General features: G+C 46.6%; 1 protein-coding gene across 1 annotated transcript in view; it reads right to left on the bottom strand.

Annotated features, from left to right (window-relative positions):
* GABBR2 (gamma-aminobutyric acid type B receptor subunit 2) overlaps positions 1-15200 on the bottom strand; it is a 349564-nt gene that overhangs the window by 237122 nt on the left and 97242 nt on the right. The window contains exon 2 of the mRNA XM_026013320.2: positions 2112-2249. Within this exon, the coding sequence (XP_025869105.2) occupies positions 2112-2249 (138 nt within the window). The remainder of the gene's footprint in view (positions 1-2111; positions 2250-15200) is intronic.

Genomic DNA, 15200 nt, shown 5'->3' with positions numbered 1-15200 from the left:
TCAACTCAGGGAGCAGTAGGAGGCAGGGCAGGGGGTAGCAATAAAACAGGAAACACTTAGCACTTAGGATGTGCCAAGCTTGGCTCTAATCACAGTTTTATCACTGAAGCCATCCAGCAGTCCTATGAGGTCAGTCCTCTCACTCCCCTGCTTTTATAGGAGATGGGCTGGGGCTCAGAGTGTAGTGAGTAGGGAGTGTGGTGTGCTCCTCAGTATTCAGGAAGGGAAGCCCAAGCACAGAGAAAGGGACCTGACCAAGGTCTCGCGGCTGTTTGCAGGCACCACAGAGCTTGAAGCCAGGTGAGCGGTGCTGGTTGGGTTGGCACCCTAGCATGCCAAGCTGCTCTTCTGGCCTCATCTCCTGCTGTATCCACCCACATTCAGCATGGCCCACTTTGGCCACGGCGAATGACTCACTGCTTCCCAGGCCCACACACTCCCCCCACCTCCCACTTCTGAGCACCCCATTTCCTCTGCCAGCAGTGCTCTCCTCCATGGCTCCAGCTGTCCAGTGTCCTCGCCTCCTCCACAGCCAGCTCCACATCTCTCCTCTGGGAAGCCTGCCTTGCCCCTGGGCCAAGTGGGTGGCCCTCCCTGGGACCTCATTCCTTCCTCATCATATCTCAGCAATGGGTAGCTCTTGCCTCCCTCTGGGCTGTGAGGTCAGGGTTCTACCCCTAGCATGGTCAGGCTCCTCTGGCCTCCTCATTCTCACCCTGGCTCCCCACTGACCACACTCCTGTCCCACTGCCCCACTTCTCTGCTTCCTGAATGAACCAAGTTCTTTCCCATGGGCCATCTGCATCTACTATTCCATCCACCCAACCAGCTCTTTCTCACCCTTCAGGTCTCCACTCAAATGTCGCCTCCTCCAAGAGGCACTCCTGACTGCCTTGGGGCAGTCACCACTGGTCCCATCACTCTGCTTATTTCTCTCCTGGCTGTTTCCTACCACAGTCTCAGCTCAAGACTACCTGAGTTTAAATCCTTGCTCTGTTACCTATGCACTGTGGGTCCTTGAACAAGTCACTAGGCCTCTGTGTGCCCGGGTTTTCTTATTTATAAAATAAGGATGATAATAGTGCCTGTAGCACAGAGTAGCATAAGGATTGAATTAATGCAAATAAGTGCTCACAGCAGTGTCTGGTACGTTGTGAGTCTGGCACATGCATCACACAAGCGTTAACGCTCAGTATCATTACTTGTTTACTGGTTTACTGCCTGGCTGCCTCTTAGCATGTAAGCTCTGCAGGGGAAGAGGCAGGCCCTAGCTGTCCCGCCAGCACCATAGCTCCAGAGTTTACCAAAACTCCAGGAGCATAATGAGCTGCTCATTACATTTGTTGGATGGATAGATGGGTGGATGATGGAGGGATGGCTGGATGGATGAAGCAAAGATGTAAACAACCTACATGGGCCACCACTCATTCTTGGTGGTCGCATCTTTCCATGCTCTTCTCTCTTCCATCCCAAATAACAGCTAGCACTAGTGAGCTTCGCCTACATCAGACCATCCACTCACTGGCTGGATGGTGGATGGTGTATAACATTTGCCAGTGTAAAGAGTGAATACTGGCCAGGAGCCCCAACAAAGGCTTACATGAGAGAAGAGGCAGTCTTGGTGGACAGGAAAACTTCAGGTTGGGGGTAGGGGGGGTTGGCAGTGAGTAGATAAAGGCCCATCTGATTAGGGAACACTGAGAGCAGGGCTCGGAGGCCTGAAAGTGCAAGATGCCTTTGAGGAAGGGTGGGTGGTTGGGAGGGGCTGAGGCATAGAGTGAGTGGCAGGTCAAGAGAGGATACTGGACAAGCAGACTGGCTGGACGTTGGTGGCACTGACAGAGTCAGGCTAGGGAGTCACTGAAAGATTCCAAACACATAGTGGAGGTGGTGGGGCTACCCCATAGAGACCCACCATGTCGGCCATACCATGACAGGCCGAGGGTCAGGCCAGGAGTCAGGGCAGCAGTGGTGGCGGGCAATCAATCATCCAGGGGAGAGTTGAGGAGGCCTGAACAGGCAACTTAAGAGCTGTGTTGCACAAGAAAGCATTCCTGCAAAAGGCTGGTGGCCAAAGACAGCCCTTCAACCAAAGGTGACCCGGACCTTACCTGCACCAGATTCCAGCCTTGGAGGGACTCCGCGATGATGGATGTAACGGACGGACAGACTCCTCCAAACACCATCAAGTGGTTCGGCCCGTATTTTATTGCATCGTAGAAGGCTTTCAATCCTTTTGCATTATCACACTGGAGAGCAACAGACAGAAAGAATAGCCCAAATTAGAAACGGCTTTCCCCAGGGACAAGGGCCCAACGGCGGATTCACACAAACAAATTTCCTCATCGGAAACCTGCTGGGTTTCAGCTCCCCCATCGAAAGGCCTCTCTCTAAGCCAGCCCCGAGCCCACGCTACAAGCTCAGAGTGTGATGTTGGTACCCTCCATCCTGGCTCTCCTCCCACTGAGCACCCTCCCTATCCAGGATCTCTGGCTCTCCAGCTATCTCCCTGCAGGGCACATTGAGGAAAGGGCCCCTAAATGCCTCACTCTGGGGTCTCCCCCTTCTTGGGGTCATTTACATGTTAAAAGAGGACAAATCTACACCCATTAGAATGGCTACTATTAAAAACACACAAAATGGTTAAGTGTTGGTGAGGATGTGGAGAAACCGGGATGCTGGTAGTTGCTTAGGTAGGAATGTCCAATGGGCAGCTGCAGGAGGGAAAGCACTGCAGGTCCTCAAAAAGTTACACAGGATTACTGAACAAGCCGGCATTCCACTTCTGGATAGACAGCCGGAAGAACTGAGAGCACGGACTCCAAGAGGTATTTGCACACCCATGTTCATAGCAGCACTATTTGCAATAGACAAAAGGGGGAAACAACCTAAATATCCATCAAGAGACGATTCCAAACATATACAAAATACGGCATATACACACAAGGGAGTATTTTTCAGCCTTAAAAAGAAAGGAAATTCTGACATGTGCTACATCACCGATGAACCTTGATGACATTATGCTAAGTGAAATAAGCCAGACGCAAAGGACACGTAGTGTATGATTCCACTCAGAAGAGGTCTCTAGGGTAGTCAAATTCATACAGACAGAAGCAGAATGGTGGCTTCCAGGGATTGAGGGAGAAGGGAATGGGGAGTCAATGTTTAATGGGCATAGAGTGTCACTTTGGGAAGATGGAAAGGTTCCGGAGATGGATGGTGGTGATGGTTGCACAGCCATTGAATGTACCTAATGCCACAGCTGTGCACTTACAAATGGTTAAAAGGGTAAATTTTATGTTATGCTTATTTTACCACAATAAAAAAAGAAGGAAGAAGAGGAGGAGGAAGAGGGAGGAAGAAAAGAAAAAGGAAGAGGAGGAGGAGAGGGAGGAGGAGGAGACTCTAGAGGGAAGAGTTTGCTTAGCAAACACTTGCCAAGCGCAGTTGTGTTCAGTCTGGGCTGGGTGCTCAGGTAACATAGGAGTTGGATCCAGCCCCCTGCCCAGGTGCTCACATCCTAGAGAGGAAAACTGAGCACTAAAGCAGATCCCGGTGACCCAGTAGGGAAACGAACAAGGACAAACATCCTCAAACGTAGGGAGTTGGGACTCAGTTCCACCTCCATCTCTGTCATTCAAGCCGCCCTGTCATCTCTTCCCTGCACAAAGTCACTGGCGCCTCGCTGGACTTTTTGCCCTCCCTGGGGCCTGGAGAAGCCTGCTTACCACCCAGCCACTGTCGGAGGGTTCTTTGTAAAACATAAACCTGTCCTTCTGACTGTCCTGCTCTCCACACACTTCAAGCCCAACCTCCTAGCAGGATGTAATTCTCAAAAGGTTAAAAACATAATTCTCATGGAAACTGGTAGTGGGTACATGTCAACCTTTTGTTTAACTCATTAATAAAGGGATCTGCAGGATGACAAAGTAGATTCAAAAGAAAACTTGAGAGACAGGGATTTTTATGGTGAATGGAAAAATAAGAAAGGTAAAAATAAGTAAGGTTGCCAAATCAGATACAAAACTGGTTAATGTCCTACGGGGCAATAAAAATAACCTTTGGGGACAGAAAAGAAAATCACTAAAGACTGGCACATCCTGTCAGTTTTAGAGAATTTTAAGGTGTCTGGGGCTAAATTCCCCCAGTCAGATGACTCGTAGGCAGGGCAGCTAGAAAAGACTCTGCTAGGCTAACTGATTATAAAATAATTACTCTGTATTATTTACAAGTTTAGTACCAGGGTCTGAACCCTCCCTGTCATCATGGATACAAGAAGCCACAGGCCCAACCTGCCTCCCCATGCTGACCTGATTTCCCTCCACTCTCTCCCTGGCTCACCAACTACAGCTCACCAGCCTCCTCTCTGCTCCTTGAAACACAAAGCAATTTCCTTCCTGCCTCTGGGCCTTTGCACTTGCTGTTTTCTTTGCTGGGAACAATATTCACTTGGTTCTCGGCATGGTTCACTCTTCTCATCATTCAGGTCTCAGCATAGCTGTTACCTCCCAGAGACGTCATTGCTGTCCCCCTTATTCAAAATGTCCCCCCACCCCCAGTCATCCGTAACATGCCCCCTCATTTATTGCCCTAAGAGAGTTCCTAAAATTCTCTGAAATCATGTTGTCTATTTTTTTGTTGCAAGTTGACTGACCTACCAACTAGAACATGAGCTCCCGAAAGCAAAGATTTTTGTCACTTTTTTGTCACTGTTTTCACAGCTGTCTTCCCAGAGCCTCAGTGAGGACCCAGCAAGAATCTATAGCATGCATGAAGGAGCCCTCGGACATTCTCCCTGAGAATGTCCTTTTCCTTCTATGCCACATCTCTCTACTTAGTTTTGTCTTCCTCTCCATTCTGTGTCTTCCTCTTCCTTTCTGCTCCCTCTCCCTTAAGTGGTCATAACATGGGATGGGAGCGGGTTAGTACTTGCCGCTCCCTCCTCATTTGAGAGACTCTGACCCACAGTGGGTGTCAACAGGGCTGGAGGCACGAGTGTGAGGGGTGGGTGGTCTCAGAGAGCCCACTGTCCAGTGGTGAGACCTCAAAGAGGTGGCCAGTCTTTGGGGCACAGTGATCATGCAGGGCAGGGGTGAGGCCAGGCTGTGGACACCCCAGGATGGCAGCAGAGGGCCCTGGGCAAGGCCTAAGGACCAAGCCAGGGTGCTGGATTGCAGCCTGCAGAGATTTGGGAAATAAGGCCATTTTAAAATTTAAGTGTAATTTTAAAAAATGACCACGATAATTTTTTTTTTTTTTTTTGCCAAGAAATAAAGAGAGAAAGGGAAGACAAAATGCAGGAAGGAAGGGGGGAGGCAAAGAAGAAAGATTAACTTCTCATTGCTTCTTGGGGCCCTCCATGAATTGTCCCCGTTCCTTGATTGAAAGCCACACACTCTCCACCCTCAGCAGAACACAGCAGATATAACAGAGTAAGTCATGTTTTAATTGTTTCTACCATGATTTACTGAATCATTTCCCATTTTAATACATTCTTATAATGATTTTAGCTTGTTTTCTAATCTATTGCTAATGACAATGATAATACAGTACCACAAGATTTATCATCAAAGTTGCATTAAAATAATATTAGCAACAATGAACTTATTAATACTTGTTTGCTCTGCAAATATTTCCCTGGCATCTTGTCTGGGCAAAACTCTGTATTAATGATGATGTCCCGATGTCTCACAAATACACCACTTCTGAATGTCAGCTCAAGAATAGGAGAAAATATTTGACAACCAGTATTTGACCTAGAAGAATCTTCTAACATTTGCAACTGTTTATCTGACTCTGTTTTCACCAGGCTGGGTGTGGAAGGCAGAATTTTGGCCCCCGTGACCTGTGCTCCTTGATCTTACTCTCATGAATATGTTATGTTACATGCAAAACCTTCGCAGATATAATTAAGGTTTCTTATCAGCTGACCTTAAAGAATTATCCAGGTGGCCAATGTAATCACACGAGCCCTGAAAAGCAGAGATTTTTTTTTCTGGTAGCAGGAGTGAAATCAGAGATTCCAACCATAAGATACATTCAGTGTGCCTGTTGGCTCAAAGAAGAAGGGGCCATGTATTAAGAAAATGAGGGCCTCAGTCTTAGGATCAAAAAGAACTGGCTCTTTCCCAGGTGAACCTCCAGTTAAGAATCCTGCCCAGCTGACACCTTGATTTTTGACCTCGTGAAGCCCTGAACAGAGGACCCAGCAAGATCACGCAATGCCTGGACTCCTGGCCCCTGGACTATGAGCTGATGCATGCTTGTGACGTAAACCATGAAATCGGTGGTGATCTGTTACAGAAGCAACAGAAAACTAACACGGTGAAGTAAAATGAGAAAAGTAAGAATAATAGAGTGAGGTTTTTCTTCACGTTAAATGCATTCCATTTAAAAAACTATCCTTAATTTATAGATACTTCCTAGTTTGTATGGTGTTGAAATGTTTTTCTATTATGAAATTAAAAATAGCAGAAGGGTTTTGTTTGTAATGTCCTGATGTGACAAAATAACGTTTTTTTTTTTTTTTTTAAAGATGTTATTTAGTTGAGAAAGAGAGAAAGAGAGAGAGCATGAGCAGAGGGAGGGGCAGAGGGAGAAGGAGAAGCAGACTCCCTGCTGTGCAGGGAGCTAGGCTAGGGGCTCGATCCCAGGACCCCAAGATCAGGACATGAGCCGAAGGCAGATGCTTAACCGACTGAGCTACCCAGGTGCCCCCACCCAAATAAAATGTTTTTTTTTTTTTAATGTAAGTTTTTCCTCCATGTCCTTCTCCCCACTGCACTCCTTTAGCTTCTACTGACGTGTGCAATCCAAACACGTGGGCATCGCTAATCTAGCCAGCCCTGTACCTTCATTTTCAGATGCACACCAAGGAGAAGAAGGGGAGGAAAGGGGTTCGTCACTGTCCTATCAGGATTAGGGGAGGGATTTCACAATTCCCAGTTCAGAGCTTTCTCAATAATCTGGAGAACTCAGCTCAATAGGCAAGGGAGATGCTGAAGCTAGCAGTGTTCTAGAAAGGGCTGTTCCCCCAGGATAATGCTTCAAGGCCAGGCCTCCTGATTCATGCTGTGGACCTGAGGCAGGGGCAGCCACCTCCTGGGCATCCGGCTCACTCCCTCAGCTCCCCTAAAGAGAACACTTTTATGGGGACTACCAAATAAAAATCACATGCATGTGTCTGTCCCATTTTAGATACCTTTCTCCCTCATCCTCATTTCTGATACTGTCCCTTCCTGCCTGATACAAATAGTGTCCTAATTAGAGGGACTTTTCCAACTGACCAGAGCTGGGTCTTTGAGGAGGGACCAGTTTGGTCATCACGCTCAGCCCCTCGGGGGTCTAGGACCTGGCATAGCTGTTTTAGAGCCAGCAAGCGGGCCTCTGGGCTCCCTGCCTTCACTTCAACCGGCAGGCTCTCCTTGGATCTGTTCCGTCTTTAACATCAAGTTTCCATGTGATACTTAATTTGAGGAGGGGATTCTATTGCCAGTAGCATGTAATGCCAGGAAACCACGAGGGGGATGACCCCAGAGGTCCCCGGCCATGTATGATTTTTTGGTTTCTGGCCTAGGGAAGGACAGGTGAGTGCCCTGCAGGTGAGGCTGGATGCGCCAGGCACTTAGGCTCACTCCTTCCACGTTAATCCACAGCACATTGGTTTGCCTGATAATCAATCACCAAATCACTGGGGGGAATTTCTCTAAGTTTGAGTGTCCTGAAGGACTCCCTGCAGACACTTCACACAGCCATTTCATGAGGATTCAACCTTCGGGCTCAGGTGAAAGTCCATTTCACCTGTATTTCACATTCTAGTCCTTCCTGAAGGCTGCACTTGGCCACGCTCCCCTAATGCCTGTTTATTAGCTTCCCTCTTCTTGCAGACTCCAGACCCGCCCCTGCGTGAGCCAGGGAGATGCCAAAGCTTTTCCATTCCCCCCATTTAAGGTGTCTGTCAGACGGCTTTTAGTGAGCTGGTCACTGGGCAAAACTATCATTCTGAGAAATTGTTTATGGCAAGTTGTCTTTGGGCGATTTGGCTTCTGATGAATTGCTCTCAGAGCCCCTATAAGGGGGGTCTTGAGTCCTGGAAGGAAGCGATGGGCTTTATCAGGTTCTCTGACTTCCCCACCTCCCCGACTAGTCCCCTCCCACCTGCTCACCTCTTGGGGGCATCCTGGGGGTTGGCCTGGCCAGACCTGACCCCCAGAAGACAGGGGAGGTAATTCCATCGCTGCTCACATTCCCATGCAGTGGTACAAAGCTTATCGAAGGGGCACAGCCTCTGACCTGCATTTCTGCCACCTGGACACGGGCTCTGGCACACGGTTGGCCCTCAGTCACTGCTGCTTCCCCCGCCCCAGCTCCCTGTCCCGTCCAGTATGCTTCCCCTTCGCCCTCTACTGACTTGACTCCACATCTACAGCAGCTCATGGTCCCTGCCCCCAAACTCCCTTCCCTGACTCCTCTCCCGATGACTCCTCTTTCCTGGTAAGGACACACTTGTCACAGAGAAATCATAATCAGCACATATAGGCTATAAATGAGAATAGATCCAAAAGCCATGCAAATCCATTTTTTTAAATGGAAAAGTAGAACTCTGGAATACATTCCATTTTTCATTTATATCTCATTTTTAAAGAATTAAAATACTTTTTTTGACTCAAAAATTTCAAAGCCAATGTTGCTGAGAGTTAAAATGTAGAAATGCCAAGAAAATGTCAGAGTTAATAATGACCAATCTGAGACTGAGAATTTCTCTGTACAGAATTTCAGAATTGAAGAATTTAAAACCCGATGTGTCCGACCTGCCCCAGATACAAAGTCCTCCTCTGTGCCCCCTGCTCCAGGAGCAGTCAGCATCTGCTTACATTCCTCCAGTGGCAGGAGTCTCACTCCCTCACCAGGGAGCTAAGGTGTCATTGGCCAGCTCTGCTTCTTACAAAGTATTAAAATCACCTTCCTTTTGTAGTTCCCTTTCAAGTTCTCATGCTAGAGCAAAGGTCAGCAAACTTCTCCTGGTAAGGGTCAGGTGGTAAATATTTTAGGCTTTGGAGACCATATGGTCTCTGTCGCAACTTGTCAACCCCTTGTAGCACAAAAGCAGCCACAGACAATACATAAACAAATGAGCATGGCTGCATTCCAGTAAAATTGTATTTACCAAAACAGGCAGCAGTCAGATTTGTGCCCTGGGCCATAGTTCGCCCACCTCTGCTCTGGAACCTTTTAAAATATATTAGTCTCCCATTCCCATGAGAGCCCTTCAGACACCCAAACTCAGGCAGCCTGACTTGACTCCAGGAAATGCTTTCAGGCCAAATGACACCCCTGTAGGATAGCTCTTCTAATCACCCCTGTAGGATATGGTGTCACACCCTTTCCACTTCTGGAAAGTGGAAAGGCTTCAGAAGGCAGACATTTCTAGGATGCACCCCCAGATATCTCCAACTGTCTGCACTGAAAAGTGACACTAGCTAATACGCATCATGATCTCACTGTGTTCGGCATGGTCCTAAAAACTTCATGTAAATTATCCTATTCGTTACTCACAATACTATTATAAGGTAGTTTTACTATTATTATTTCCAATCTTACAAAAAAGGAAATTGAGCTCCAGAGAAGTTAAATAACTTGCTCAAGGTCACATAAAGGGTGAAGATTCCATCCCAGGCAGTGTCGCTTCAGAGTACTGTTTTATTTTATTTTATTTATTTATTTTTTTGTTTTTTTTTTATTATTTTATTTTATTATTTATGATAGTCACACACAGAGAGAGAGAGAGAGAGAGAGAGAGAGAGAGAGGCAGAGACACAGGCATAGGGAGAAGCAGGCTCCATGCACCGGGAGCCTGACGTGGGATTCGATCCCGGGTCTCCAGGATCACGCCCTGGGCCAAAGGCAGGCGCCAAACCGCTGCGCCACCCAGGGATCCCTACTGTTTTATTTTAAATAAGAATATGTTATTTTGAAATATTTCATGTGTGGTAAAGAATATATCACAGATATATAACTTACATAAAATATGAAAAACAGTAGTACAAACCTACAGGATACCCAATACATAGCTAGTGTGGAAGCCTGTGTGTATGGCCACCCTTATCACCTTTCTTCACCCAAGGGGCACTCCTCATCTGGGTTTATCCTTCCTTGCTTTTCTTTAAAATGTTAAAATGTAGGGTCAGGTGGTAAATATTTTAGGCTAAATATTTTAGGCTAATATTTTACCTAATAACATTAGGTAAATGTTAAAATGTTAAAATGTTAAAATGAATAAATGTTCTTTATTGTTTTATTACATGTCTGTGTTTCTTAAACACTAGATCATGTGATTGTATTTGTTTTCAAATGTATATATACTTAGAATCATGCTGTAAATTTTGCCTGAAACTTGAACCAAAGACCCCTTTATGGCTCTGCATCGTGTGTGAGACATTTGGATGTTTATTGCTGAACACAGTGGCAGTTCATTTATTTTCAGAGGTGCATAGTATTCCGGGGCAGGAATATGCCATGGTTTGTTTCATCCTTGCCCTGTTGAAGGACACTGGGATTGTTTCCAGTATTTTGTTTGGTTTCTGTTGTAAATAAGATGGTTGAAAATTCCTACATGTGTCATGTGCAGAGCTCCTCTAGTGTCTAAATGTGGCAATGGAAGTGTTAAATCACAGGATTTCCCACATTCTTTTCAAAGTGCTTTTATCCTTTTACACTCCCACTGTCAGTGTTTGACAGGTATCATTACTCCACATCCCTACTAACTTTAATTTTTGCCAATATTGTGAGCATTGATGTCACTTCAATTTGTCTGTTCCTGATTATTAAATAGGATGAGCCATCTTTACATATGTTTATAGGTGTTTTGTTTCTTCTTTGGGACCAGTGATTTTGCCCATTTTTCTATTGGGTTGTATTTTCCTTATCAATTTGCTCAGAGCATGCCTAGACATAATGATAAACAGAACAAAATGATCACCTGCCACATTCTGGGCATGGACTTCTATTAATGTGACCTTAGAATGCAATCTTTGTAACTGGCACCTACTTCACACAGACCTTACTGTCAGTAAAAACTACTAAATCAGCACACACAATCTTGGTAACAAAACACCTATGAAACTTTCTTAGAAGGACGCCTGGGTGGCTCAGCGGTTTAGTGCCTGCCTTTGGCCCAGGGTGTGATCCCGGAGTCCCGGGATCGAGTCCCACATCTGGCTCCCTGCGTGGTGGAGCCTGCTTCTCCCTCTGCCTGTGTCTCTGCCTCTCTCTCTCTCTCTCTCTCTCATGAATAAATAAATAAAATCTTAAAAAAAAAAAGAAAGAAAGAAAGAAAGAAACTTTCTTAGAGGGAGGGGAGAAAAAGAGAACTTGATGATAAATGCAGCCAACCAAAACATGATTCAAAACACAGATCTCAGGAACGGAGGCTTGTGGTTAAAAAGAAGCAATTGTTGAGTACTGCACCCATTTCACGTGAATCAGCCAGCAAAGCGAAGACAATAACATAACATAAAACTCAGAAGGAGGAGGAGGCAAAGGAGTCATAAGATTGCAAATTTCCTCTTCTTAGACAGGAAAACTTGAATCGATATCATCTAAAATTGAAAACTGGAGTCTAAAAGCCAGGACTTTAACCTCACTGCATTTCATTGTCTTTTATTACCCTTGATATTTTAGAAATCAGGATTTTCTGTAGTGAAGGCAAAATTGTTTAATGTAGAGTAATTCCTTCTTTATATTTCCTTAGTTTCTTCTGTGGCATTCAAAAAAATAAAATTTAACATCAGTTTTAGATAGCATGTAATAATGATCTCATTTATAAAATTATTTCTATCTCTCTCTCTAACATATGCATGGAGACATGTCTGGAATGAAACTTATCTAATGTTCAAAATGGTGAGATTTTGAATGATTTTTTTTTTTTGCTCTCTTCTTTGTACCTGTTTTACTCAAGATTTTTTTAAATGCATATATTATTCTTAAAAGATGGGAGGTCATTTTGAAACCAGTAAGCTTCTCACACCAGGCACGCTTTCACAACCGTGTTAAGTCTCTCTCGTCCTGTTCTGGGGCTGACTTTCTGAGCTGAAGAACAGGACTTTACATTTCTTATTGCTAACTCATGTTTAAAATTAGCCCAGCACCATGGCCAACTGAATTAAACACTATCTTGTTTTGCCAGTGAAATTAATTCATTCAGACATTTTCTGAGCCTCTATTAAGTGCTAGGAGAACAGAGCAGGTCCCTGTGACACAAAATTCCTTGAACCAAGTAGATACTCAAGAAACATTTATCAACATATTACATTTGGAAACATTAAGAGTAACAGTAATAACACAGCATTTATTTGTACCAGGTCGATTCTCATTTATATATTAATAAATAATAATCACTTAATCCTCACAACAACCTGGTGAAGTATGTCCTTTTATTATTCTTATTTTAATAGATGAAGCAATTGAGGGTCAGAGAGGTGAATCATTTGCCCAAGGTATTACATGGCCGGCAAGGAAGAGGCAGTCAGGATACGGACTCTGGATCCCTGCTCCAGGGTATCTGGGTTCTGTTTTTCTCCAGAGGCACTCCAGTGACATGACATCCTGCAGCCTTCCTTGCGATCACATGTGACCATCAAGCTTTGGGCAATGGCAGGTGAGTGAGGGGATGTGCGCTCTGCCCGGGATTGGCCTAGGAAGCCACTCCGTGGATGCTCTGTGCTCTCTGTCCTGTCCACAGCATGAGTGGGGAAGACTCCAAGGACCTACAAGTGGGGGAGCTCCCCCAACTGTGAATCCCTGTGGCCATCATGGAAAGGCACTGCCACTCCAAGAGAAACTGTCATTAGGAGGACAGTCTCAAGAGCTGACAGTGTCTGGGAGTCGTGCCCTTGGGATGCGCCCCACTCTCGCCAGGCCACCCAAGCCTTGATGGAGCATGGTGGTGGAAAAGGGGCTCACCATTTCCAGCCAGCACCAGTCCACAGCAGGCAAGCTTGGCGGCCCTGGTCTGGCTGGGACTTCCTCAGAGCTACCATGCTGCCTGTACCCCTTCCTACCCACCCATTTTTAACAGGTGTCAGATCTGCCCACGTTCAGAAGACCTGTCCTTCCTTTCTCAGCACTCACCCCCTGCCCTGTGCATTTCCCAGTGCACCTCCTGACTCCATCTGGGCACCTGTTCCCAGAGGCCACGACCAACATGCCCCTCCGACCTGCGCTTGACTATTGACACCAAGCAAGAAATCACCTTCATACATGAAGCCACACAAGCAAGAAATCACCTTCATACATGAAGCCACACAAGTGTTTGTTAGTGCAATTAGATAGCATCGACGAATAAACATTCCCAACCACCTGCTGTAAAAATTTTGAAATGTAAGAAATCAAAATGTCTGGAAAACGATTAGAGAAAGGTGAAACTTTAAAAGGGAGACCAAAAAAGATTACAGGAAGAGGCAGAAAGCAAGCGTGCTGTGCATTTAAAATATTCCCCCTCCCATGCGGGAGACTGATGTCCAACCAGAATTGAAGGGACATGAGCAGATACAGCTCAGATTTGCTGCCCTCTGTCCCCCATGCCCAGTGGAGGGCCTGGTTCCAAACAGGTGTGTTTAGTACATCCTGGCTGCCCAACATTATGCTGCCTGGTGGATGCAGTCCCTGCGGGTGGATACAGCCTGAAATAAGAGTAGTCATATCCGCAACTCTGTCCCAAAGAGCTTATTAACTCCAGCCATCTTGAGTTTTTCACACCCTTTCCTTGGGGTGATGGACAGACCATCTGCTTCTAAAAGCCTCCAGAGAGCCAGACTGTCCATCCTGGATACTGAGAAAAACTGGCATTTCTGTATTCTCCCTGAAGTTGTCACTCTGAATTCTCGGCCAGCTGCAGACTGTGTTATTTGAGGATGATGGAGCTACACAGCTCACGTCTCTCCTCTGCACGGGTAAAGCCGCCATCTCCCCAAATTTACAAAATGTTTCTCAGACTGGTGGATACAAACTGTGTTTCTTGGTTAGCTCTCCATAAGTACCCCCGCAGATGCAGGTGTGACATGTTTAAAAGTCAGGATCATGAGACGTCTGGGTGACTCAGTGGTTGAGCATCTGCCTTTGGCTCAGGTCATGATCCTGGGATCCTGGGATCGAGTCCCACATCGGGCTCCCTGCACGGAGCCTGCTTCTCCCTCTGCCTGTGTCTCTGGCTCTTTGTGTGTGTGTCTCATAAATAAATAAATAAAATTTTTTAAAAAGTCAGGGTCATGAACACGAAGCATGTGTAGGCTGCCTGTCTGGAGGGGCGAAGGGGAGGAGGAGGAGGTGTGGGGGTGGGAGTGCTCCTTTCACAGGTTTGCACAAATATCACAAATTGTCAGCCCGTCCCCAGGGGACGGGGGCCCAGGTCACCCGCCAAAGAGGGACCACACACTGGTTGCAGGGCATCAAGCTATCTGCCCCTCTCCACCCCACATATGCCTGCACAATGTGCTTCTCTGAGGGGTGCCCTCACTCCACATTTGCTGAGGAAGGACGGGTGGTGTGAGGGGGTAAGACATAGTCCCTGCCCTCAGGGACTCCTCTCACCTAGAGGAGGTGAGACAGGAACAATTTGGTAAAATTTGGTGCGGAGCACAGCGAAGGTTTGGATGAGTCACAGAGCACTCCTCTGTTCCAGTAATACTCATGGGGGCGGTGATTAAGAGCCAGGCCCCATGGTAGGTGCTGGGGCCAGTCTCGGCCATCAGGGAGTAAGGAAGAAAATTGAAACAAAAAGCTGTAACACGAGGCCAGGTAAAAGTGGGAACCATGGCAGAGACACAAGTCATGCAAAAAGGAAGGCATATTCAAGTCACACTGGCATTTTCTGCCCAGACTTCTTGGAGGAGGTGCATTCAGGCTGAGCCTTGAAAGGTGTAGAAGACATAGAGGTGATGGGGAGGTACCTGGCATGAGCGGGGTCCCGGGATGGGAAAGGTCAGGGCACACTGGAGAAATGGAGTATTTTGCTTCTGGGGTGGGAGTACAGAGTGGCAGAAGGGATGGGTGGGGTGAGCCGGCACCCTGGGGAAGCTTGGACACCAGGCAGGGCGTGCTTTCTTTTCTTCGGGCAGCAGCAAGCACTGCAGAACTTTAATCAGCGGAGTGCTGAGATGGAAGCCGGCTTCACACAGATGCCTCTGGAGGCTGGTGTAGAGGAA

The sequence above is a fragment of the Vulpes vulpes genome, chromosome 12 (genome assembly GCF_048418805.1).
Source record: "Vulpes vulpes isolate BD-2025 chromosome 12, VulVul3, whole genome shotgun sequence".
NCBI lineage: Eukaryota > Metazoa > Chordata > Mammalia > Carnivora > Canidae > Vulpes > Vulpes vulpes.
The sequence above is the reverse complement of the archived record's forward strand: the minus strand, read 5'-3'. Positions and strand labels throughout refer to the sequence as shown.